The sequence below is a fragment of the Cuculus canorus genome, chromosome 39, assembly GCF_017976375.1.
Source record: "Cuculus canorus isolate bCucCan1 chromosome 39, bCucCan1.pri, whole genome shotgun sequence".
NCBI classification, from domain to species: Eukaryota; Metazoa; Chordata; class Aves; order Cuculiformes; family Cuculidae; genus Cuculus; species Cuculus canorus.
The window spans coordinates 366,415-393,108 of record NC_071439.1 but is presented as its reverse complement, the minus strand read 5'-3'; the positions used below and the strand labels follow the sequence as shown (position 1 = coordinate 393,108).

Here is a 26,694-nt window from a genome sequence, read left to right as displayed (position 1 = left end):
TTTAGTGTCTAAAAATGAGTGTTTAATCACAAAAAGGTGGTTTTGATCCCTAAAAAGGGGTTTTTAACCCCAAAAAAGGGTTTTCCCGCCCAAAGCAAAAGGGATTTGAGGCAAAATTCCGCCTAAAAATGGGGTTTAAGGCCTAAAAAGGGGGGTTTGAGCCCTAAAAAGGGGGTTTTAAACCCAAAAAATGGGAGTTTTAAACCCTAAAAGTGGGGTTTAATGCAGAAAAAAAGGAGTTTGGTGTCTAAAAATGAGTGTTTAATCACAAAAAGGCGGTTTTGATGCCTAAAAAGGGGGTTTTAAACCCCAAAAAAGGTTTTTCCCTCCACAAAGCAAAAGGATTTGAGGCAAAATTCTGCCTAAAAATGGGGTTTAAGGCCTAAAGAGGGGGTTTTGAGCCCTAAAAAGGGGGTTTTAAACCCAAAAAATGGGGTTTTAAACCCTAAAAGTGGGGTTTAATGCAGAAAAAAGGGAGTTTGGTGTCTAAAAATGAGTGTTTAATCACAAAAAGGCAGTTTTGATCCCTAAAAAGGGGTTTTTAACCCCAAAAAAGGGTTTTCCCGCCCAAAGCAAAAGGGATTTGAGGCAAAATTCTGCCTAAAAATGGGGTTTAAGGCCTAAAAAGGGGGTTTTGAGCCCTAAAAAGGGGGTTTTAAACCCAAAAAATGGGGTTTTAAACCCTAAAAGTGGGGTTTAACGCCGAAAAAAGGGAGTTTAGTGTCTAAAAATGAGTGTTTAATCACGAAAAGGCGGTTTTAATCCCTAAAATGTGGAGTTTTTAAACCCAAAAAGGAGTGCCCCCCCCAAACCCCCGTCCACAAGATGGCGTCAGGCGCCCTCAACCAAAATGGCGGCGGCGACTTCGCTTCCTTATATTTCCTCAGCGCGGGCTCAGCGGCGCCCTTCAACAAAATGGCGGCAGCGCTAGGTAAAGGGGGGGGGGGTTGCCCTTAAACAAAATGGCGGCGCAACGCGATAGCGGGCAAAGGGGGGGGTGTTGCCCTTACTCAAAATGGCGGCGGCGGCTTCAAGCGCTTCCGGTTGCCGTGAGGGGAGAAGCGGCGGGAGCGGGAAACGACGGCTCTGAAGGGGGTGAAGAGCGGCGGCGGCGGTCCGTGAAGGCGGCGGCGGTCATGTCGGATACGTGGAGCTCTATCCAAGCCCATAAGAAGCAGCTGAACTCGCTGAGGGAGCGGCTGCAGCGCAGGAGGAAGCAGGACCCGCTGGGTGAGGGGCAAAGGGGGGCAGAGGGAGGGGTTGGGGGGCACAGCGAGGGGTTGGGGGGCAGAGGAGTCACTTGGGGGGCAGAGGGAGGTGTTGGGGGGCAGTGGAGTCACTTGGGGGGCAGAGGGAGGGGTTGGGGGGCAGTGGCGTCACTTGGGGGTCAATGGGGACCTATATGGGAGTCAGTGGAGTCACTTGGGGGGCACAGGGAGGGGTTGGGGGTCAATGGAGTCACTTGGGGGGCAGAGGGAGGGGTTGGGGGTCAGTGGAGTCACTTGGGGGTCAGTGGGGACCAATGGGGGTCAATGGAGTCACTTGGGGGGCAGAGGGAGGGGTTGGGGGTCAGTGGAGTCACTTGGGGGGCAGAGGGAGGGGTTGGGGGGCAGTGGAGTCACTTGGGTGTCAATTGGGACCTATATGGGGGTCAATGGTGTCACTTGGGGGTCAATGGGGACCTTTATGAGGGTCAATGGAGTCACTTGGGGGGCAGAGGGAGGGGTTGGGGGGCAGTGGAGTCACTTGGGTGTCAATTGGGACCTATATGGGGGTCAATGGGGTCACTTGGGGGGCAGAGGGAGGGGTTGGGGGTCAGTGGAGTCACTTGGGGGGCAGAGGGAGGGGTTGGGGGTCAATGGGGCCCTAATGGGCGTCAATGGAGTTGCTTGGGGGTCAGAAGAAGGGGTTGGGGGTCAATGGGGACCTAATGGGGGTCAATGGGGACCTATATGGGGGTCAATGGAGTCACTTGGGGGGCAGAGGGAGGGGTTGGAGGTCAATTGAGTCACTTGGGGGTCAATGGGGACCTTTATGGGGGTCAATGGAGTCACTTGGGGGGCAGAGGGACGGGTTGGGGGTCAATGGAGTCACTTGGGGGTCAAATAGAAGAGTTGGGGGTCAGTGGGGCCCTAATGGGGTCAGTGGGGCCCTAATGGGGGTCAATGGGGTCACTTGGGGGGCAGAGGGAGGGGTTGGGGGTCAATGGGGACTTAACGGGGGTCAATGGAGTCACTTGGGGGGCACAGGGAGGGGTTGGGGGTCAATGGGGCCCTAATGGGGGTCAATGGAGTCACTTGGGGGGCAGAGGGAGGGGTTGGGAGTCAATGGGGACCTAACGGGGGTCAGTGGGGACCTAATGGGGGTCAATGGGGTCACTTGGGGGGCAGAGGGAGGGGTTGGGGGTCAATGGGGACTTAACGGGGGTCAATGGAGTCACTTGGGGGGCACAGGGAGGGGTTGGGGGTCAATGGGGCCCTAATGGGGGTCAGTGGGGTCACTTGGGGGGCACAGGGAGGGGTTGGGGGTCAATGGGGCCCTAATGGGGGTCAATGGGGTCACTTGGGGGGCACAGGGAGGGGTTGGGGGTCAATGGGGCCCTAATGGGGGTCAATGGAGTCACTTGGGGGGCAGAGGGAGGGGTTGGGGGTCAATGGGGCCCTAATGGGGGTCAATGGAGTCACTTGGGGGGCACAGGGAGGGGTTGGGGGTCAATGGGGCCCTAATGGGGGTCAATGGAGTCACTTGGGGGGCAGAGGGAGGGGTTGGGGGTCAATGTGGACCTAATGGGGGTCAGAAGGAGGGGTTGGGGGTCAATGGGGTCACTTGGGGGGCAGAGGGAGGGGTTGGGGGTCAATGGGGACTTAATGGGGGTCAATGGGGTCACTTGGGGGGCACAGGGAGGGGTCAATGGGGTCGATTTGGGGTCGATTTGGGGTCACTTTGAGAGTCACTTTGGGGTAACTTTGGGGTCACAGGAAGAGGTCAATGGGGTCCCTTTGGGGTCCCTTTGGGGTCACAGGGAGACGTCTTTGGGGGTCACTTTGGGGTCACAGGAAGAGGTCAATGGGGTCACTTTGGGGTCACTTTGGGGTCACAGGGAGAGGTCTTTGGGGGTCACTTTGGGGGTCACTTTGGGGGTCACTTTGGGGGTCACTTTGGGGGTCACTTTGGGGGTCACTTTTTGGGGTCACTTTGGGGTCACAGGAAGACGTCTTTGGGGTACCTTGGGGTCACTTTGGGGTCACAGGAAGAGGTCTTCGGGGTCCCTTTGGGGTCACAGAGAGGTCTTTGGGGTCCCTTTGGGGGTCCCTTTGGGGCCACTTTGGAGTCACAGGAAGAGGTCTTTGGGGGTCACTTTGGGGTCACAGTAAGAGGTCAATGGGGTCACTTTGGGGTCACTTTGGGGTCACTTTGGGGTCACTGGAAGACATCTTTGGGGTCACTTTGGGGTCACTTTGGGGTCACTTTGGGGTCACTTTGGGGTCATGGGAAGACGTCTTTGGGGTCACTTTGGGGTCACTTTGGGGTCACTTTGGGGTCACAGGAAGAGGTCTTTGGGGGCCACTTTGGGGGCCACTTTGGGGTCACAGGAAGAGGTCTTTGGGGTCACTTTGGGGTCACAGGAAGAGGTCTTTGGGGTCACTTTGGGGCCACTTTGGGGTCACAGGAAGAGGTCTTTGGGGTCACTTTGGGGTCACTTTGGGGTCACAGGAAGACGTCTTTGGGGTCACTTTGGGGTCACTTTGGGGTCACTTTGGGGTCACAGGAAGAGGTCTTTGGGGGCCACTTTGGGGGTCACTTTGGGGTCACTTTGGGGTCACAGGAAGAGGTCTTTAGGGGTCGCTCTGGGGTCACTCTGGGGTCACAGGAAGAGGTCTCTGGGGTCACTCTGGGGTCACTCTGGGGTCACTCTGGGGTCACTCAGGGGTCACTCTGGGGTCGCTGAGTCAGCGTTTCCCCTCAGGGCGGCGCCTCTCCCCCTCGGCCCCTCCCCCCTCATCCCCGTCAGCTCCGCCCCTCCCCACCCCTTGCCCCTCCCTTGGCCCCTCCCCCTCCTCCCCTTTAGCTCCGCCCACCGCCACCTCTTCCCCTCCCACCGCCTCCACCACCACCACCGCCACCTCGAGGAGCTCCGACCTCACCACCGATCCGGCGCTGGAGAGGTGTCTCCTCCTCCATCTTGCTGACCTCTCGCTGACCCTCCCCACCGACGCCGACGCCATCTGCCGCGCCATCGCCGCCGTAAGCCACGCCCACCGCCCCCCGGCGCCATCTTGGCCTCCGCCCACCACCTCCTCCACGTGGTTCCACCTCCATTTCCACCTCTCCTTCCCTCTCCTCCCCCTCAAACCCTCCTTAGATGCCACCAACCGCCATCTTGAGGAGGTCCCACCTCCATTTCCACCTCTCCTTCGCTCTCCTCCCCCTCAAACCCTCCTTAGATGCCACCAACCTCCATCTTGAGATGTTTCCACCTCCATTTCCAACTCTCCTTCCCTCTCCTCCCCCTCAAACCCTCCTTAGATACCACCAACCTCCATCTTGAGGTGTTTCCACCTCCATTTCCCCCTCTCCTTCGCTCTCCTCCCCCTCAAACCCTCCTTAGATGCCACCAACCTCCATCTTGAGGTGTTTCCACCTCCATTTCCACCTCTCCTTCACTCTCCTCCCCCTCAAACCCTCCTTAGATGCCACCAACCGCCATCTTGAGGCGTTCCCACCTCCATTTCCACCTCTCCTTCGCTCTCCTCCCCCTCAAACCCTCCTTAGATGCCACCAACCTCCATCTTGAGGCGTTTCCACCTCCATTTCCACCTCTCCTTCGCTCTCCTCCCCCTCAAACCCTCCTTAGATGCCACCAACCGCCATCTTGAGGCGTTTCCACCTCCATTTCCACCTCTCCTTCGCTCTCCTCCCCCTCAAACCCTCCTTAGATGCCACCAACCCCCATCTTGAGGCGTTTCCACCTCCATTTCCACCTCTCCTTCGCTCTCCTCCCCCTCAAACCCTCTTTAGATGCCACCAACCTCCATCTTGAGGTGTTTCCACCTCCATTTCCACCTCTCCTTCGCTCTCCTCCCCCTCAAACCCTCTTTAGATGCCACCAACCTCCATCTTGAGGTGTTCCCACCTCCATTTCCACCTCTCCTTCGCTCTCCTCCACCTCAAACCCTCCTTAGATGCCACCAACCCCCATCTTGAGGCGTTTCCACCTCCATTTCCACCTCTCCTTCCCTCTCCTCCCCCTCAAACCCTCCTTAGATGCCACCAACCTCCATCTTGAGGTGTTTCCACCTCCGTTTCCACCTCTCCTTCGCTCTCCTCCCCCTCAAACCCTCCTTAGATGCCACCACCCTCCATCTTGCGGTGTTCCCACCTCCATTTCCCCCTCTCCTTCGCTCTCCTCCCCCTCAAACCCTCCTTAGATGCCACCAACCGCCATCTTGAGGTGTTTCCACATCCATTTCCGCCTCTCCTTCCCTCTCCTCCCCCTCAAACCCTCCTTAGATGCCACCAACCTCCATCTTGAGGTGTTTCCACCTCCATTTCCACCTCTCCTTCGCTCTCCTCCCCCTCAAACCCTCCTTAGATGCCACCAACCTCCATCTTGAGGCGTTTCCACCTCCATTTTCACCTCTCCTTCGCTCTCCTCTCCCTCAAACCCACCTTAGATGCCACCAACCTCCATCTTGAGGTGTTTCCACCTCCATTTCCCCCTCTCCTTCGCTCTCCTCCCCCTCAAACCCTCCTTAGATGCCACCAACCGCCATCTTGAGGCGTTTCCACCTCCATTTTCCCCTCTCCTTCGTTTTCCTCCCCCTCAAACCCTCCTTAGATGCCACCAACCCCCATCTTGAGGCGTTTCCACCTCCATTTCCACCTCTCCTCCCTTCTCCTCCCCCTCAAACCCTCCTTAGATGCCACCAACCTCCATCTTGAGGCGTTTCCACCTCCATTTCCACCTCTCCTTCGCTCTCCTCCCCCTCAAACCCTCCTTAGATGCCACCAACCTCCATCTTGAGGTGTTTCCACCTCCATTTCCCCCTCTCCTTCACTCTCCTCCCCCTCAAACCCTCCTTAGATGCCACCAACCTCCATCTTGAGGTGTTCCCACCTCCATTTCCACCTCCCCTTCGCTCTCCTCCCCCTCAAACCCTCCTTAGATGCCACCAACCTCCATCTTGAGGCGTTTCCACCTCCATTTCCACCTCTCCTTCGCTCTCCTCTCCCTCAAACCCTCCTTAGATGCCACCAACCGCCATCTTGAGGCGTTTCCACCTCCATTTTCCCCTCTCCTTCGCTTTCCTCCCCCTCAAACCCTCCTTAGATGCCACCAACCTCCATCTTGAGGTGTTTCCACCTCCATTTCCACCTCCCCTTCGCTCTCCTCCCCCTCAAACCCTCCTTAGATGCCACCAACCTCCATCTTGAGGAGGTCCCACCTCCATCTTGAGGTGTTTCCACCTCCATTTCCACCTCTCCTTCCCTCTCCTCCCCCTCAAACCCTCCTTAGATGCCACCAACCGCCATCTTGAGGCGTTTCCACCTCCATTTTCCCCTCTCCTTCGCTTTCCTCCCCCTCAAACCCTCCTTAGATGCCACCAACCCCCATCTTGAGGCGTTTCCACCTCCGTTTCCCCCTCTCCTTCGCTCTCCTCCCCCTCAAACCCTCCTTAGATGCCACCACCCTCCATCTTGCGGTGTTCCCACCTCCATTTCCACCTCTCCTTCGCTCTCCTCCCCCTGAAACCCTCCTTAGATGCCACCAACCGCCATCTTGAGGAGGTCCCACCTCCATCTTGAGGTGTTTCCACCTCCATTTCCACCTCTCCTTCACTCTCCTCCCCCTCAAACCCTCCTTAGATGCCACCAACCGCCATCTTGAGGAGGTCCCACCTCCATCTTGAGGTGTTTCCACCTCCATTTCCACCTCTCCTTCGCTCTCCTCCCCCTCAAACCCTCTTTAGATGCCACCAACCTCCATCTTGAGGTGTTTCCACCTCCATTTCCACCTCTCCTTCGCTCTCCTCCCCCTCAAACCCTCCTTAGATGCCACCAACCTCCATCTTGAGGTGTTTCCACCTCCATCTTGAGGTGTTCCCACCTCCATTTCCACCTCTCCTTCGCTCTCCTCCCCCTCAAACCCCCCTTTAGATGCCACCAACCTCCATCTTGAGGTGTTTCCACCTCCATTTCCACCTCTCCTTCCTTCTTCTCCACCTCAAACCCTCCTTAGATGCCACCAACCTCCATCTTGAGGTGTTTCCACCTCCATTTCCCCCTCTCCTTCACTCTCCTCCCCCTCAAACCCTCCTTAGATGCCACCAACCTCCATCTTGAGGAGGTCCCACCTCCATCTTGAGGTGTTTCCACCTCCATTTCCACCTCTCCTTCACTCTCCTCCCCCTCAAACCCTCCTTAGATGCCACCAACCTCCATCTTGAGGTGTTTCCACCTCCATTTCCACCTCTCCTTCGCTCTCCTCCCCCTCAAACCCTCTTTAGATGCCACCAACCTCCATCTTGAGGTGTTTCCACCTCCATTTCCCCCTCTCCTTCGCTCTCCTCCCCCTCAAACCCTCCTTAGATGCCACCAACCGCCATCTTGACGCCTCCTTTCTCCTCCCCCCCCCCCTTTTTCCCAAGCCCGAAACTCCGGTGACGCGTCGAGCGGTGGAAAGTCTTCTCCAGAAATTCGCCGCTCAAGAACTCATCGAAGTGAAGAAAGGATTACTCGAAGATGACCCCAATCCCCCCACGGTGGTCATTTACGCCGATCATTCCAAACTTTCCGCCATGACCGGAGCTGGAACGGAAAATTCCGGCGGGAAAAATGGCGGAAGGAAAAGACGTACGGACCAAGATGGCGTCGGAGCGTCGGCTTTCACCGGAATGAGCGGTGGAGATGGTGGGAAGGAGACGGTGAAGAAAAGCCGGAAGCAAGCGTCGGATGTGGACCTGGAGATCGAGAGCTTGCTGAGTCAGCAGTCCACCAAGGAGCAGCAGAGCAAGAAGGTGAGGCCAAGATGGCCGAAAGGACCTCCAAAAGGGGGGGAGATCTTGGAGGTTCCACCGGGAAAATGGAGGTTCTTGTGGTGGAAATATCTCAGAGGGTTGAGATTCCACCGTGAAATTGGTGGAAACATCTCAAGGGGTTGAGATCCCACCATGAAATTGGTGGAAACATCTCAAGGGGTTGAGATCCCACCATGAAATGGAGGTTCTTGTGGTGGAAACATCTCAAGGGGTTGAGATCGCACCATGAAATGGAGGTTCTTGTGGTGGAAACATCTCAAGGGGTTGAGATTCCACCGTGAAATTGGTGGAAACATCTCAAGGGGTTGAGATCCCACCATGAAATGGAGGTTCTTGTGGTGGAAACATCTCAAGGGGTTGAGATCCCCCCATGAAATTGGTGGAAAGACCTCAAGGGGTTGAGATCCCACCATGAAATGGAGGTTCTTGTGGTGGAAACATCTCAAGGGGTTGAGATCCCCCCATGAAATTGGTGGAAAGACCTCAAGGGGTTGAGATCCCACCATGAAATTGAGGTTCTTGTGGTGGAAACATCTCAAGGGGTTGAGATCCCACCGTGAAATTGGTGGAAACATCTCAAGGGGTTGAGATCCCACCATGAAATTGGTGGAAAGACCTCAAGGGGTTGAGATCCCACCATGAAATGGAGGTTCTTGTGGTGGAAACATCTCAAGGGGTTGAGATTCCACCATGAAATGGAGGTTCTTGTGGTGGAAACATCTCAAGGGGTTGAGATTCCACCATGAAATGGAGGTTCTTGTGGTGGAAAGACCTCAAGGGGTTGAGATCCCACCATGAAATGGAGGTTATTGTGGTGGAAACATCTCAAGGGGTTGAGATTCCACCATGAAATGGAGGTTCTTGTGGTGGAAACATCTCAAGGGGTTGAGATTCCACCATGAAATTGGTGGAAACATCTCAAGGGGTTGAGATTCCACCATGAAATTGGTGGAAAGACCTCAAGGGGTTGAGATCCCACCATGAAATTGAGGTTCTTGTGGTGGAAACATCTCAAGGGGTTGAGATTCCACCATGAAATGGAGGTTCTTGTGGTGGAAACACCTCAAGGGGTTGAGATTCCACCGTGAAATTGGTGGAAACATCTCAAGGGGTTGAGATCCCACCATGAAATTGAGGTTCTTGTGGTGGAAACATCTCAAGGGGTTGAGATCCCCCCATGAAATTGGTGGAAAGACCTCAAGGGGTTGAGATCCCCCCATGAAATGGAGGTTATTGTGGTGGAAACATCTCAAGGGGTTGAGATTCCACCATGAAATTGGTGGAAAGACCTCAAGGGGTTGAGATCCCACCATGAAATTGGTGGAAACATCTCAAGGGGTTGAGATTCCACCATGAAATGGAGGTTCTTGTGGTGGAAACATCTCAAGGGGTTGAGATCCCACCATGAAATTGGTGGAAACATCTCAAGGGGTTGAGATCCCACCATGAAATGGAGGTTCTTGTGGTGGAAAGACCTCAAGGGGTTGAGATCCCCCCATGAAATGGAGGTTATTGTGGTGGAAACATCTCAAGGGGTTGAGATTCCACCATGAAATTGAGGTTATTGTGGTGGAAACATCTCAAGGGTTGAGATCCCACCATGAAATGGAGGTTCCTGTGGTGGAAACATCTCAAGGGGTTGAGATTCCACCGTGAAATTGGTGGAAAGACCTCAAGGGGTTGAGATCCCACCATGAAATTGGTGGAAACATCTCAAGGGGTTGAGATCCCCCCATGAAATTGGTGGAAACATCTCAGGGGGTTGAGATTCCACCATGAAATTGAGGTTATTGTGGTGGAAACATCTCAAGGGGTTGAGAACCCACCATGAAATTGGTGGAAAGACCTCAAGGGGTTGAGATCCCACCATGAAATGGAGGTTCTTGTGGTGGAAACATCGCAAGGGGTTGAGATCCCACCATGAAAATGGTGGAAAGACCTCAAGGGGTTGAGATCCCACCATGAAATTGGTGGAAACATCTCAAGGGGTTGAGATCCCACCGTGAAATGGAGGTTCTTGTGGTGGAAATGCCTCAAGGGGTTGAGATTCCACCATGAAATTGAGGTTCTTGTGGTGGAAACATCTCAAGGGGTTGAGATTCCACCATGAAATTGGTGGAAACATCTCAAGGGGTTGAGATCCCACCATGAAATGGAGGTTCTTGTGGTGGAAACATCTCAAGGGGTTGAGATCCCACCATGAAATGGAGGTTCTTGTGGTGGAAACATCTCAAGGGGTTGAGATTCCACCATGAAATGGAGGTTCTTGTGGTGGAAACATCTCAAGGGGTTGAGATTCCACCATGAAATTGGTGGAAACATCTCAAGGGGTTGAGATCCCACCATGAAATTGATGGAAAGACCTCAAGGGGTTGAGATCCCACCATGAAATGGAGGTTCTTGTGGTGGAAACATCTCAAGGGTTGAGATCCCATCATGAAATGGAGGTTCCTGTGGTGGAAACATCTCAAGGGTTGAGATCCCACCATGAAATGGAGGTTCCTGTGGTGGAAACATCTCAAGGGGTTGAGATTCCACCATGAAATTGGTGGAAACACCTCAAGGGGTTGAGATTCCACCATGAAATGGAGGTTCCTGTGGTGGAAACATCTCAAGGGGTTGAGATCCCACCATGAAATTGAGGTTATTGTGGTGGAAACATCTCAAGGGTTGAGATCCCACCATGAAATGGAGGTTCTTGTGGTGGAAACACCTCAAGGGGTTGAGATTCCACCATGAAATTGGTGGAAACATCTCAAGGGGTTGAGATCCCACCATGAAATTGGTGGAAACATCTCAAGGGGTTGAGATCCCACCATGAAATGGAGGTTATTGTGGTGGAAACATCTCAAGGGGTTGAGATCCCACCATGAAATTGGTGGAAAGACCTCAAGGGGTTGAGATCCCACCATGAAATGGAGGTTATTGTGGTGGAAACATCTCAAGGGGTTGAGATCCCCCCATGAAATTGGTGGAAAGACCTCAAGGGGTTGAGATCCCACCATGAAATTGAGGTTCTTGTGGTGGAAACATCTCAAGGGGTTGAGATCCCACCGTGAAATTGGTGGAAACATCTCAAGGGGTTGAGATCCCACCATGAAATTGAGGAGAAGATGGTGGAAAGACCTCAAGGGTTGAGATCTTGAGGTCCCCCCATGGTGGAACAGTGGTTTCTCCTCGCTCGAGTTGTCCTCTGTCCCCCTCAGGTCAGTCAGGAGATCCTGGAGCTCCTCAACACCACCACGGCCAAAGAACAGTCCATCGTGGAGAAGTTCCGCTCTCGCGGCCGAGCTCAGGTCCAGGAGTTCTGCGACCACGGAACCAAAGAGGAATGCGTCAAAGCCACCGGCGCTGACCGGCCCTGCCGCAAGCTGCACTTCCGGTTGGTGGTGGACCTCCATCTCCACGTGGCCTCCTCCGACCTTTCCCGCCATTTTACGGCCGTTTCCCGCCATTTTACGGCCGTTTCCCGCCATTTTACAGCCATTTCCCGCTCTTTTGTGGCCGTTTCCCGCCGTTTTGTGGCCATTTCCCACCATTTTACGGCTGTTTCCCGCCATTTCGTGGCCGTTTTCCGCCATCTCTTGATGTTCTCCATCCCATCTCCCCCTTTTCCCTCCGTTTCTCGACCGTTTCCCTCCGTTTCTCGACCGTTTCCGTCCATCTCTTGACGTTCTCCATCCATTTCCGACCGTTTCCTGACAGTTTCCCTCCATTTCCTGACAGTTTCCCTCCATTTCCTGACAGTTTCCCTCCATTTCCTGACAGTTTTCCCCCATTTCCTGACCGTTTCCCTCCGTTTCTCCCCCTTTTCCCTCCGTTTCTCCCCCTTTTCCCTCCGTTTCTCCCCCTTTTCCCTCCATTTTCTCCCCTTTTCCCTCCATTTCTCCATGTTCTTAATCCATGACAACCTCCATTTTGTTTCTCCCCCTTTTCCCTCCGTTTTCTCCCCTTTTCCCTCCGTTTTCTCCCCTTTTCCCTCCATTTCTCCCCTTTTCCCTCCATTTCTCCCCTTTTCCCTCCATTTTCTCCCCCTTTTCCCTCCATTTTCTCCCCCTTTTCCCTCCATTTTCTCGCCCTTTTCCCTCCGTTTCTCCCCCTTTTCCCTCCGTTTCTCCCCTTTTCCCTCCGTTTCTCCCCTTTTCCCTCCGTTTCTCCCCTTTTCCCTCCGTTTCTCCCCTTTTCCCTCCATTTTCTCCCCTTTTCCCTCCATTTCTCGCCCTTTTCCCTCCATTTCTCCCCTTTTCCCTCCATTTCTCCCCCTTTTCCCTCCATTTCTCCCCCTTTTCCCTCCGTTTCTCCCCTTTTCCCTCCGTTTCTCCATGTTCTCAATCCATGAGAACCTCCATTTTGTTTCTCCCCCTTTTCCCTCCGTTTCTCCCCCTTTTCCCTCCATTTTCTCCCCCTTTTCCCTCCGTTTCTCCCCCTTTTCCCTCCGTTTTCTCCTTTCCCCTCCGTTTTCTCCCCCTTTTCCCTCCGTTTCTCCCCCTTTTCCCTCCATTTTCTTCCCTTTTCCCTCCATTTTCTCCCCTTTTCCCTCCGTTTTCTCCCCTTTTCCCTCCATTTCTCCCCTTTTCCCTCCGTTTCTCCCCCTTTTCCCTCCATTTTCTCCCCTTTTCCCTCCATTTTCTCCCCTTTTCCCTCCATTTCTCCCCTTTTCCCTCCGTTTCTCCCCTTTTCCCTCCGTTTCTCCCCCTTTTCCCTCCACTTCTCCCCCTTTTCCCTCCATTTCTCCCCCTTTTCCCTCCATTTTCTCCCCCTTTTCCCTCCATTTTCTCCCCTTTTCCCTCCATTTCTCCCCTTTTCCCTCCATTTCTCCCCTTTTCCCTCCATTTTCTCCCCTTTTCCCTCCATTTTCTCCCCTTTTCCCTCCGTTTTCTCCCCCTTTTCCCTCCATTTCTCCCCCTTTTCCCTCCATTTTCTCCCCTTTTCCCTCCATTTTCTCCCCTTTTCCCTCCATTTTCTCCCCTTTTCCCTCCATTTCTCCCCCTTTTCCCTCCGTTTCTCCCCTTTTCCCTCCGTTTCTCCCCTTTTCCCTCAGTTTCTCCCCTTTTCCCTCAGTTTCTCCCCCTTTTCCCTCCATTTCTCCCCCTTTTCCCTCCATTTCTCCCCCTTTTCCCTCCATTTTCTCCCCCTTTTCCCTCCATTTCTCCCCCTTTTCCCTCAGTTTCTCCCCCTTTTCCCTCAGTTTCTCCCCCTTTTCCCTCAGTTTCTCCCCCTTTTCCCTCAGTTTCCCTCCATTTCTTGACCGTTTCCCTCCATTTCTCCTCCATTTCTCCATGTTCTCAATCCATGACGACCTCCATTTTGTTTCTCGGCCTTTTCTGACCGTTTCTCCCCCGTTTCCCGCCCTTTCTCCCCCGTTTCCCGCCCTTTCTCCCCCCTTTCCCTCCGTTTCTCGCCCGTTTCCCGCCCTTTCTCGCCCTTTTCCGCCCGTCTGTTGACGCTGTCCCCCCGTTTCCGCCCCCCTTTTCCCGCGCAGCCGCATCATCAACAAACACACGGACGAGTCTTTGGGCGACTGTTCTTTCCTCAACACCTGCTTCCACATGGACACCTGCAAATACGTCCACTACGAGATCGACGCGCGGCCCGAGACCCCCCCCGCGCGAAGCCCCGCCCCCGCCCGCCCCCGCGACGCGGCCCCCGCCCCCGAGCGCCCGCCCGACCCCGACCACGGCGCCGACCGACTCTTCCCCCCGCAGGTACCGCCACGACACCTCCCAAATTCCCCCCAAAAAACACCAAATTAGGACCATTCCCGGAAAAATTTGAAGATTTGAGGGAAAATTGGAGAATTTCGCTGAAAAATTTCAAGGTTTGAGGGAAATTTGGAGAATTTTGCTGAAAAATTTCAAGGTTTGAGGGAAATTCAGAGAATTTCACTGAAAAATTTCAATGTTTGAGAGAATTTTGGAGAATTTAACTGAAAAATTTCAGTGTTTGAGGGAAATTTGGAGAATTTTGCTGAAAAAAATCAAGGTTTGAGGGAAATTTGGAGAATTTTGCTGAAAAAAATCAAGGTTTGAGGGAAATTTGGAGAATTTAACTGAAAAATTTCAGGGTTTGAGGGAAATTTGGAGAATTTCACTAAAAAATTTCAATGTTTGAGGGAAATTTGGAGAATTTTGCTGAAAAATTTCAAGGTTTGAGGGAAATTCAGAGAATTTAACTGAAAAATTCCAATGTTTGAGAGAAAATTTGAGAATTTAGGTGAAAAATTTCAAGGTTTGAGGGAAATTTGGAGAATTTAACTGAAAAATTTCAGTGTTTGAGGGAAATTTTGAGAATTTAGTTGAAAAATTTCAGTGTTTGAGGGAAAATTTGAGAATTTAGCTGAAAAAAATCAAGGTTTGAGGGAAATTTGGAGAATTTAACTGAAAAATTTCAAGGTTTGAGGGAAATTTTGAGAATTTAGTTGAAAAAATTCAAGCTTTGAGGGAAATTTGGAGAATTTTGTTGAAAAATTTCAAGGCTTTTGTGAAATTTTGAGAATTTAGGGGAAAAAGTTCAAGGTTTGAGGGAAACTAAGAGAATTTCACTGAAAAATTTCAAGGTATGAGGGACGTTTTGAGAATTTCACTGAAAAATTTCAGTGTTTGAGGGAAATTCAGAGAATTTCACTGAAAAATTTCAGTGTTTGAGGGAAGTTCGGAGAATTTCACTGAAAAATTTCAGTGTTTGAGGGAAGTTCGGAGAATTTCACTGAAAAATTTCAAGGGTTGAGGGAAATTTTGAGAATTTAGGGGAAAAACTTCAAAGTTTAAGGGAAATTCGGAGAATTCGGGTCCGTTGTGGTGGCTTTTGGGTCGATTTTTCTGGTTTTTAGGTAAATTTTGGTGGATTTGGAGTCAATTTTGAGGCTTTTGGGTTGATTTTGAGGCTTTTGGGTCGATTTTTGGTGCGTTTTGGGTCAATTTTGGTGCATTTTGGGTCCATTTTGAGGTTTTTGGGTCCATTTTGAGGTTTTTGGGTCCATTTTGCTGTTTTTTAGGTAAATTTTGGTGGATTTGGAGTCAATTTTGAGGGTTTTGGGTCCATTTTGGTGCATTTTGGGTCCATTTTGGTGCATTTTGGGTCCATTTTGGTGCGTTTTGGGTCCATTTTGGGGTTTTTGGGTTGATTTTGGGGTTTTTGGGTTGATTTTGCTGTTTTTTGGGTAAATTTTGGTGGATTCTGGGTCAATTTTGAGGGTTTTGAGTTGATTTTCAGGGTTTGGGATCCATTTTGGTGCATTTTGGGTCGATTTTGGTGCATTTTGGGTCCATTTTGGGTTTTTTGGGTCGATTTTCCTGGTTTTTAGGTAAATTTTGGTGGATTTGGGGTCCATTTTGGTGCGTTTTGGGTCCATTTTGCTGTTTTTTAGGTAAATTTTGGTGGATTTGGAGTCAATTTTGAGGGTTTTGGGTCCATTTTGGTGGGTTTTGGGTCCATTGTGGTGCGTTTTGGGTCCATTTTGGTGCATTTTGGGTCCATTTTGGTGCGTTTTGGGTCCATTTTGGTGCGTTTTGGGTCCATTTTGGTGCGTTTTGGGTCCATTTTGAGGTTTTTGGGTCGATTTTTCTGGTTTTTAGGTAAATTTTGATGGATTTGGGGTAAATTTTGAGGGTTTTGGGTCCATTTTGGTGCGTTTTGGGCCCATTTTGCTGCTTTTTAGGTAAATTTTGGTGGATTTGGAGTCAATTTTGAGGCTTTTGGGTCGATTTTGAGGCTTTTGGGTCGATTTTGAGGCTTTTGGGTCCATCCCAGTGGGGTTTGTTCCTCAATTCTTGAGGTTTTTGGGTCCATTTTGGTGGATTTTAGGTCAATTTTGAGCTTTTTAGGTCATTTTTCCTCCTTTTTGAGTCCATTTTGCCCTTTTTGGGGTCGATTTTGCCCTTTTTGGGGTCGATTTTGCCCTTTTTGGGGTCGATTTTTCCCTTTTTGGGGTCGCTTTTTCCGATTTTGGGGTGAATTTTGGGGTTTTTGGGTTCCCCGGCAGTGGATCTGCTGCGATATCCGGTACTTGGACGTCAGCATCCTGGGCAAATTCGCCGTGGTGATGGCCGATCCGCCGTGGGATATCCACATGGAATTGCCCTACGGAACCCTCACCGACGACGAGATGCGGCGCCTCAACATCCCCGTCCTGCAGGACGAGGGCTTCCTCTTCCTCTGGGTCACCGGCAGGTGACAAACGGGGTCCCCCTGAACCCCCAAATCCACCCCACAACCCCCAAATCCATCCCCAACCCCCAAAATCCCACCTTTCGGCCCCAAAATCCCACCTTTCGGCCCCAAAATTCCACCTTTCAGCCCCAAAATTCCACCTTTTGGCCCCAAAATTCCACCTTTCGGCCCCAAAATCCACCCCTAAACCCCCTGAATTCCACCCCTCGACCCCCAAATTCCACCTTTCAGCCCTAAAATCCACCCCTGAACCCCAAATTTCAACCTTTCAGCCCCAAAAATCCATCCCCAAACCCCAAAATTCCACCTTTTGGCCCCAAAATCCACCCCTGAACCCCAAATTTCAACCTTTCAGCCCCAAAAATCCATCCCCAAACCCCAAAATTCCACCTTTTGGCCCCAAAATCCACCCCTAAACCCCCTGAATTCCACCCCTCGACCCCCAAATTCCACCTTTCAGCCCCAAAATCCACCTCTGAACCCCAAATTTCAACCTTTCAGCCCCAAAAATCCATCCCCAACCCCCAAAATTCCACCTTTCGGCCCCCAAATCCACCCCTGAACCCCAAATTCCAACCTTTCAGCCCCAAAAATCCATCCCCAACCCCCAAAATTCCACCTTTCGGCCCCAAAATCCACCCCTAAACCCCCTGAATTCCACCCCTCGACCCCCAAATTCCACCTTTCAGCCCTAAAATCCACCCCTGAACCCCAAATTTCAACCTTGAACCCCCAAAATTCCACCTTGAACCCCCAAAATTCCACCTTGAACCCCCAAAATTCCACCTTTTGGCCCCAAAATTCCACCCCTCGACCCCCAAATTCCACCTTTCAGCCCTAAAATCTGCCCCTGAACCCCAAAAATCCACTTTTCAACCCCCAAATCCACTCCTGAACTCCAAAATTCCACCTTTCAGCCCCAAAATCCACCCCTGAACCCCAAAATCCACCCCTGAACCCCAAATTTCAACCTTTCAGCCCCAAAATCCATCCCCAAACCCCAAAATTCCACCTTTCGGCCCCAAAATCTACCCCGAAACCCCCTGAATTCCACCCCTCGACCCCCAAATTCCACCTTTCAGCCCTAAAATCCACCCCTGAACCCCAAAAATCCACTTTTCAACCCCCAAATCCACTCCTGAACTCCAAAATTCCACCTTTCGGCCCCCAAAATCCACCCCTGAACCCCAAAATCCACCCCTGAAACCCAAAAATCCACTTTTCAGCCCCAAAATCCACCCTGAAGCCCCAAATTCCACCTTTCAGCCCCCAAATCCATCCCGAACCCCCAAATCCTGCACTTCAACCCCCAAATCCCTCTCTAAATCCCCAAAAAGTCACTTTTTAGCCCCAAAATCCACCCCCGAGCCTCAAAATTCTACTTTTCAGCCCCCCAAATCTATCCTGAACCCCAAAATTCCACCTTTCAGCCCCCAAATCCATCCCGAACCCCCAAATCCTGCACTTCACCCCCCAAATCTGCCCCAAATCCCTCTCTAAATCCCCAAAAAGTCACTTTTTAGCCCCAAAATCCACCCCTGAACCTCAAAATTCCAATTTTCAGCCCCAAAATCCACCTCTGAACCCCTAAATCCCAATTTTCAGCTCCAAAATCCACCTCTGAGCCCCAAAATTTCACCGTTCAGCCCCAAAATTCCGCCGTTCAGCCCCAAAATTTCACCTTGAACCCCCAAATCCCACCGTTCATTCCCAAAATCTCCCTTTTTAACCCCAAAATACCCCTTTTTCCGCAGGGCCATGGAGTTGGGACGCGAGTGCCTCAACCTCTGGGGGTGAGTTTTGGGGTGTTTCCCCCCAAAATGCCTTTATTTTCCCCAAAAATGCCTCTTTCTCCACCCAAAATCCCCTTTTCCCACCCAAAATCCCTCTTTTCCCCTCAAATCCCCTTTCTGAACCCCCAAAATCTCACTTTTTTCCCTCCAAAATCCCCCTCAACCCCTCCCTGAACCCCTAAATCCCTCTTTCCCTCCAAAAAACCGCCATTTTCCCCCCTAAAACCTCCATTTTCCCCCCCAAAACCGCCATTTTCCCCTCTAAAACCTCCATTTTTCCGCCCCAAATCCCCTTTTTTCATCCAAAATCATGATTTTTCCACCCAAAATCCCTCTTTTCCCCTCAAAAATCCCCCTCAACCCCTCCCTGAACCCCCAAATCCCTCTTTCCCTCCAAAAAACCGCCATTTTCCCCCCTAAAACCTCCATTTTCCCCCTAAAACCTCCATTTTTCCCCCCCAAATCCCCTTTTTTCATCCAAAATCATTATTTTTCCACCCAAAATCCCTCTTTTCCCCTCAAAAATCCCCCTCAACCCCTCCCTGAACCCCCAAATCCCTCTTTCCCTCCAAAAACCCTCCATTTCCCCCCCTAAAACCTCCATTTCCCCCCCTAAAACCGCCGTTTCCCCCCTAAAACCTCCATTTCCCCCCTAAAACCTCCATTTCCCCCCTAAAACCTCCATTTCCCCCCTAAAACCGCCATTTTCCCCCCTAAATCCGCCATTTTCCCCCCTAAATCCGCCATTTCCCCCCCTAAAACCGCCATTTTCCCCTCTAAAACCGCCATTTTCCCCTCTAAAACCGCCATTTTCCCCCCTCAAACCGCTATTTTCCCCCCTAAAACCGCCATTTTCCCCCCCAAAACCGCCATTTTCCCCCCTAAATCCGCCATTTCCCCCCCCCAAAACCTCCATTTTCCCCCCAAAACCTCCATTTTCCCCCCAAAACCTCCATTTTCCCCCCAAACCCTCCATTTTCCCCTCTAAAACCGCCATTTTCCCCTCTAAAACCGCCATTTCCCACTCTAAAACCTCCATTTCCCCCTCTAAAACCTCCATTTCCCCTCTAAATCCGCCATTTTCCCCCCTAAGACCGCCATTTTCTCCCCCAAAACCGCCATTTCCCCCCCTAAAACCGCCATTTCCCCCCCTAAAACCGCCATTTCCCCCCCTAAAACCGCCATTTCCCCCCCTAAAACCGCCATTTTCCCCCCTCAAACCGCCATTTCCCCCCTAAAACCTCCATTTTCCCCCCTAAAACCTCCATTTTCCCCCCTAAAACCGCCATTTTCCCCCCTAAAACCTCCATTTTCCCCCCCAAAACTGCCATTTTCCCCCCAAAACCTCCATTTCCCCCCCCCAAACCTCCATTTCCCCCCCCCAAACCTCCATTTCCCCCCCAAAACCTCCATTTCCCCCCCCAAAACCTCCATTTTCCCCCCCAAAACCTCCATTTTCCCCCCTAAAACCGCCATTTACCCCCTAAAACCGCCATTTTCCCCCCAAAACCGCCATTTTCCCCCCCCAAACCTCCATTTTCCCCCCCAAAACCTCCATTTTCCCCCCCAAAACCTCCATTTTCCCCCCCAAAACCGCCATTTTCCCCCCCAAAACCGCCATTTACCCCCTAAAACCGCCATTTTCCCCCCAAAACCGCCATTTTCCCCCCCAAAACCGCCATTTTCCCCTCTAAAACCTCCATTTCCCCCTCTAAAACCACCATTTTTCCGCCTCAAATCCCCGTTTTTCCATCCAAAACGATGATTTTTTTCCCCTCGACCCCCAAATCCACCTTTTTTCACCCCAAAATTCCAGGTACGAGCGAGTGGATGAGATCATTTGGGTGAAAACCAACCAACTGCAGCGCATCATCCGCACCGGCCGCACCGGCCATTGGCTCAACCACGGCAAAGAGCACTGCCTGGTACGGGGGGGACCCCAAAATCCCCTCTTTTCACCCCAAAACTGCCTTCAAGACCCCAAAATCCCACTTTTTCCACCCAAAAACCCCCACAATGAGCCCCCCTGAACCCCAAAATCCCCTCTTTTCACCCCAAAACTGCCCTTTTTCGCCTCAAAAACACCACACTGAGCACCCCCCGAGCCCCAAAATCCCCTCTTTTCACCCCAAAACTGCCGCCAGGACCCCAAAATCCCCTCTTTTCACCCCAAAACTGCTCCCAGGAACCCCAAATCCCTTCTTTTCACCCCAAAACTGCCCCTAAGACCCCAAAATCCCACTTTTTCACCCAAAACCCCCCACATTGAGCCCCTCCGTACCCCAAAATCCCCTCTTTTCACCCCAAAAATGCCCCCAAGACCCCAAAACTGCCCCTTTTCACCTCAAAAACCCCACACTGAGCACCCCCCGAACCCCAAAATTCCCTCTTTTCACCCCAAAACTGCCCCCAGGGCCCCGAAATTCCCTCTTTTCACCCCAAAACTGCCCCCAGGACCCCAGAATCCCCTCTTTTCACCCCAAAACTGCCCCCAGGACCCCAAAAATCCTACTTTTTCACCCCAAAAACCCCACACTGAGCCCCTCCGTACCCCAAAATCCCCTCTTTTCACCCCAAAACTGCCCTCAGGACCCCAAAATCCTACTTTATTCACCCAAAAAACCCATATTGAGCCCCTCCGAACCCCAAAATCCCCTCTTTTCACCCCAAAACTGCCCTCAAGACCCCAAAATCCCACTTTTTCCACCCCAAAATCCCTCTTTTCACCCCAAAACTCCACCATTTCACCCCTAAAACCCCACATTGAGACCCTCCTGGTGTCAATTTTGGGGTCAAAAGGACCATTTTTGGGTCAAAGGGACATTTTTTGGGGTCCAGAGTCCAAATTTTGGGCTCCAGGAACCAAATTTTGGGTCAAAAGGACCATTTTTGACCTCCAGATGCCAATTTTTGAGGTCCAAGTGCCAAATTTTGGGTCAAAGTGACATTTTTTGGGGTCCAGAGTCCAAATTTTGGGGTCCAGGAACCAAATTTTGGGTCAAAAGGACCATTTTTGACCTCCAGATGCCAATTTTTGAGGTCCAAGTGCCAAATTTTGGGTCAAAGGGACATTTTTTGGGTCCAGAGTCCAAATTTTGGGCTCCAGGAACCAAATTTTGGTTCAAAAGGACCATTTTTGACCTCCAGATGCCAATTTTTGAGGTTCAAACCTCATAATTTGAGGTCCAAGTGCCAAATTTTGGGTCAAAGTGCCATTTTTTGGGGTCCAGAGTCCAAATTTTGGGCTCCAGGAACCAAATTTTGGGTCAAAATGACCATTTTTGGGCTCCCGATGCCAATTTTTGAGGTCCAAGTGCCAAACTTTGGGTCAAAGTGACATTTTTTGGGGTCCAGAGTCCAAATTTTGGGCTCCAGGAACCAAATTTTGGGTCAAAATGACCATTTTTGACCACCAGCTGCCAATTTTTGAGGTTCAAACCTCATAATTTGAGGTCCAAGTGCCAAATTTTGGGTCAAAGTGACATTTTTTGGGGTCCAGAGTCCAAATTTTGGGCTCCAGGAACCAAATTTTGGGTCAAAAGGACCATTTTTGGGGCTCCAGCCGCCAATTTTTGAGGTTCAAACATCATAATTTGAGGTCCAAGTGCCAAATTTTGGGTCAAAGGTGACCTTTTTGGGGTCCCGGTGCCAAATTTGAGGTCCAAGTGCCAAATTTTGGGGTCCAGGAACCAAATTTTGGGTCAAAAGGACCATTTTCGACCTCCAGCCGCCAATTTTTGAGGTTCAAACCTCATAATTTGAGGTCCAAGTACCAAACTTTGGGTCAAAGGGACATTTTTTGGGGTCCAGAGTCCAAATTTTGGGCTCCAGGAACCAAATTTTGGGTCAAAAGGACCATTTTTGACCTTCAGATGCCAATTTTTAAGGTCCAAGTGCCAAATTTTGGGTCAAAGTGCCATTTTTTTGGGTCCAGAGTCCAAATTTTGTGGTCCAGGAACCAAATTTTGGGTCAAAATGACCATTTTCGACCTCCAGATGCCAATTTTTGAGGTTCAAACCTCATTTTGACCTCCAATTTTTGGTGGTCCCCTCCGAACCTCCTCCTTTTTCTCCTCAGGTGGGCGTCAAAGGGAACCCCCAAGGCTTCAACCGCGGTTTGGACTGCGACGTCATCGTCGCCGAGGTCACCGTTGTCCTCCATCCTTATTCGAACCCCCTCCAAACCCTCCCGGTGGACCCCAAAATCCACCAAATTCCCCCCAAATTGTCTTCCAGGTGCGTTCCACGAGCCACAAACCCGATGAAATCTACGGAATGATCGAACGCCTCTCACCCGGAACGCGGAAAATTGAGCTCTTTGGTCGTCCTCATAACGTTCAACCCAATTGGTAATGTCTCCAAGGGCCATTTTGGGGGTCGTTTCCCCCATTTTTGGGGTCGTTCCCCCATTTTTTGGGGGTTTTTCTCCTCGTTTTTGAGGTCCATCATCTTCATGGAGGACTTTTCTTCCAGGATCACCTTAGGGAATCAACTGGATGGGATCCACCTCCTCGATCCGGACGTGGTGGCTCAATTTAAGCAACATTATCCCGACGGAATCATCTCCAAACCCAAGAACATGTAGAAAATGGGGATTTTGGGGGGTTGGAGGTGGAATTTTTGAGGAGTTTTGGCGGTTGGAGGTGGAATTTTGGCGGTTGGAGGTGGAATTTCGGAGTTTGGAGGTGAAATTTTGGTGGTTTGAGGTGGAATTTTGGAATTTGAGGTGGAATTTTGGAAGTTGGAGGTGGAATTCTGGAATTTGAGGTGAAATTTTTGGCAGTTGAGGTGGAATTTTGGGGTTTGGAGGTGGAATTTTGGAGTTTGAGGTGGAATTTTGGTGGTTGGAGGTGAAATTTTGGCGGTTGGAGATGAAATTTTGGAATTTGAGGTGGAATTTTGGCAGTTGGAGTTGGAATTTTGGCGGTTGGAGGCGGAATTTTGGAATTTGAGGTGGAATTTTGGCGGTTGGAGGTGGAATTTCGGAGTTTGGAGGTGAAATTTTGGCGATTTGAGGTGGAATTTTGGAATTTGAGGTGGAATTTTGGAATTTGAGGTGGAATTTTGGAATTTGAGGTGGAATTTTGGAATTTGAGGTGAAATTTTGGCGGTTGGAGGTGGAATTTTGGCGGTTGAGGTGGAATTTTGGTGGTTGGAGGTGAAATTTTGGCGGTTGGAGATGAAATTTTGGAATTTGAGGTGGAATTTTGGCGGTTGAGGTGGAATTATGGAGTTTGGAGGTGGAATTTTGGAATTTGAGGTGAAATTTTGGCGGTTTGAGGTGGAATTTTGGCGGTTGGGGTGGAATTTTGGAATTTGAGGTGGAATTTTTGGCGGTTGGAGGTGGAATTTTGGAGTTTGGAGGTGAAATTTTGACGGTTGAGGTGGAATTTTGGAGTTTGGAGGTGGAATTTTGGCGGTTGGAGGTGGAATTTTGGCGGTTGGAGGTGAAATTTTGGCGGTTGGAGATGAAATTTTGGAATTTGAGGTGGAATTTTGGCGGTTGAGGTGGAATTATGGAGTTTGGAGGTGGAATTATGGAGTTTGGAGGTGGAATTTTGGAATTTGAGGTGAAATTTTGGCGGTTTGAGGTGGAATTTTGGCGGTTGGGGTGGAATTTTGGAATTTGAGGTGGAATTTTTGGCGGTTGGAGGTGGAATTTTGGAGTTTGGAGGTGAAATTTTGACGGTTGAGGTGGAATTTTGGAGTTTGGAGGTGGAATTTTGGCGGTTGGAGGTGGAATTTTGGCGGTTGGAGGTGGAATTTTGGCGGTTGGAGGTGGAATTTTGGAGTTTGGAGGTCGAATTTTGGAGTTTGGAGGTGAAATTTTGGAGTTTGGAGGTGGAATTTTGGCGGTTGGAGGTGGAATTTTGGGGTTTGGAGGTGAAATTTTGGCGGTTGGAGGTGGAATTTTGGAATTTGGGGTGGAATTTTGGGGTTTGGAGGTGGAATTTGGGAATTTGAGGTGAAATTTTTGGCGGTTGGAGGTGGAATTTTCGCGATTGGAGGTGGAATTTTGGAATTTGAGGTGGAATTTTGGCAGTTGAGGTGAAATTTTTGGCGGTTGGAGGTGGAATTTTGGAATTTGAGGTGAAATTTTTGGCGGTTGGAGGTGGAATTTTGGGTTTGGAGGTGGAATTTTGGAATTTGAGGTGAAATTTTTGGCGGTTGGAGGTGGAATTTTGGAATTTGAGGTGAAATTTTGGCGGTTGGAGGTGGAATTTTGGGGTTTGGAGGTGGAATTTTGGCGGTTGAGGGAAGAAATAAAGGTTGGAAAGAACCAAAACGTCTGAATTGGAGCTTTAATGAGTTTGAAAACAAAAAAAAAATGGGGGATTTGGGGGTTCGGGAAAGATTTGGGGGATAAAAAAGGGCAATTTTGGGTCCAAATGCCGATTTTTGGGGTGTAGGCACCGATTTTTGGGGTCCAAATGCCAATTTTTGGGATCCAAGGGGGGAATTTGAGGATCCAAGAGGGATATTTTGGGTCCAGGTCTTAATTTTGGGGATCTTTATATCAATTTTTTGGGGGAAAACCACCAAATTTTGGGGTCCAAACACCGAATTTTATACGTTTTGGGCTCCAAGCTCCAATTTTGGGGCTCCAAGGACCGAATTTGGGGGGTTGAGGGCTATTTTTGGGGTGAAAACACCAATTTTGGGGGTCTGAATGTGTGATTTTGGGGTGCAGAGTGCATTTTTGGGGGTCAAAGTGTCCATTTTTGGGGTCAAAGTGCCCATTTTTGGGGTCAAAGTGCTCATTTTGGGGGTGATGAGGGATTTTTGGGGCGCAGAGTCCGTTTTTTGGGGTGCAGGGAGGGATTTTTGGTGCCCGAACGCATCGGAGCGGAGGCAAAAACCTTTAATTCCGGACGCGCAAATGGAAATCCGAGGCATTTCCTGCTAAAAACCAGAATAAGGGACCCCAAATTCCCCCGGGGGGGGGACCCCAAAGTTGAGGGGGGACCCCAAAGTTGAGGGAGAACCCCCAAAATCCACCCCTGGAGGAGTTTATTTGACGAAGACGACGCTGTTTCCGGCGTTGCGGGCGGCGATCCAGGCGAGAAAAACGTCCCTGGGGGCGAGAAAAGACACTTTGGGGGCGCAGGCGCCAAATTTGGGGGGTTAGGAAGGAATTTTGGGGTTCGGGTGCCAAATTTTGGGGGTTAGGAAGGAATTTTGGGGTCCAGGTGCCAAATTTTGGGGGTTTTGAAGAAATTTTGCCAAATTTTGGGAGTTATGAGGGAATTTTGGGGTTCAGGTGCCAAATTTTGGGGGTTTATGAAGGAATTTTGCCAAAATTTGGGGGTTATGAAGGAATTTTGGGGTCCAGGTGCCAAATTTTGAGGGTTAGGAAGGAATTTTGCCAAAATTTTGGGGTTTATTAAAGAATTTTGGGGTTCGGGTGCCAAATTTGGGGGGTTAGGAAGGAATTTTGGGGTCCAGGTGCCAAATTTTGGGGGTTAGGAAGGAATTTTGGGGTCCGGGTGCCAAATTTTGGGGGTTTTGAAGGAATTTTGCCAAATTTTGGGGGTTATGAAGGAATTTTGGGGTTCAGTTGCCAAATTTTGGGGGTTTATGAAGGAATTTTGCCAAATTTGGGGGGTTAGGAAGGAATTTTGCCAAAATTTTGGGGGCTAGGAAGGAATTTTGGGGTCCGGGTGCCAAATTTTGGGGGTTGTGAAGGAATTTTGCCGAATTTTGGGGGTTATGAAGGAATTTTGGGGTCCAGTTGCCAAATTTTGGGGGTTTATGAAGGAATTTTGCCAAATTTGGGGGGTTAGGAAGGAATTTTGCCAAAATTTTGGGGGCTAGGAAGGAATTTTGGGGTCCAGGTGCCAAATTTTGGGGGTTATGAAGGAATTTTGCCGAATTTTGGGGGTTAGGAAGGAATTTTGGGGTCCAGGTGCCAAATTTTGGGGGTTAGGAAGGAATTTTGGGGTCCAGGTGCCAAATTTTGGGGGTTAGGAAGGAATTTTGGGGTTCAGGTGCCAAATTTTGGGGGTTATGAGGGAATTTTGGGGTCCAGGTGCCAAATTTTGGGGGTTATGAGGGAATTTTGGGGTCCAGGTGCCAAATTTTGGGGTTTATGAAGGAATTTTGGGGTCCAGGTGCCAAATTTGGGGGGTTAGGAAGGAATTTTGGGGTCCAGGTGCCAAATTTTGGGGGTTAGGAAGGAATTTTGGGGTCCAAGTGCCAAATTTTGGGGTTCCTGAGGGAATTTTGCCAAAATTTTGGGGGTTAGGAAGGAATTTTGGGGTCCAGGTGCCAAATTTTGGGGGTTATGAGGGAATTTTGGGGTCCAGGTGCCAAATTTTGGGGCCTATGAGAGAATTTTGGGGTCCAGGTGCCAAATTTTGGGGGTTGTGAGGGAATTTTGCCAAATTTTGGGGTTTATGAGGGAATTTTAGGGTCCAGGTGCCAAATTTTGGGGGTTAGGAAGGAATTTTGCCAAATTTTGGGGGTTATGAGGGAATTTTGGGGTCTGGGTGCCACATTTTGGGGGTTATGAAGGAATTTTGGGGTCCAGGTGCCAAATTTTGGGGGTTGTGAAGGAATTTTGCCGAATTTTGGGGGGTTCTGAGGGAATTTTGGGGTCCAGGTGCCAAATTTTGGGGGTTATGAAAGAATTTTGGGGTCCAGGTGCCAAATTTTGGGGGTTAGGAAGGAATTTTGGGGTTCGGGTGCCAAAT

General features: G+C 50.5%; 2 protein-coding genes across 2 annotated transcripts in view; one reads left to right on the top strand and one right to left on the bottom strand.

Annotated features, from left to right (window-relative positions):
• The first annotated feature begins 1,087 nt into the window (after positions 1–1,087).
• METTL3 (methyltransferase 3, N6-adenosine-methyltransferase complex catalytic subunit) lies at positions 1,088–22,656 on the top strand. Its single transcript, XM_054053143.1, has 11 exons — positions 1,088–1,230; positions 3,968–4,245; positions 7,650–8,018; positions 11,246–11,421; positions 13,522–13,744; positions 16,021–16,208; positions 17,963–18,001; positions 19,818–19,926; positions 22,080–22,145; positions 22,238–22,350; positions 22,475–22,656. The coding sequence occupies exons 1-11, from the start codon at positions 1,137–1,139 to the stop codon at positions 22,584–22,586; spliced, it is 1,767 nt and encodes a 588-aa protein (XP_053909118.1). The 5' UTR covers positions 1,088–1,136; the 3' UTR covers positions 22,587–22,656.
• A 1,633-nt stretch (positions 22,657–24,289) lies between these two features.
• Positions 24,290–26,694, bottom strand: part of TOX4 (TOX high mobility group box family member 4) — a 28,848-nt gene continuing 26,443 nt past the window's right edge. The window contains exon 10 of the mRNA XM_054053141.1: positions 24,290–25,076. Within this exon, the coding sequence (XP_053909116.1) occupies positions 25,013–25,076 (64 nt within the window). The 3' untranslated portion in view covers positions 24,290–25,012. The remainder of the gene's footprint in view (positions 25,077–26,694) is intronic.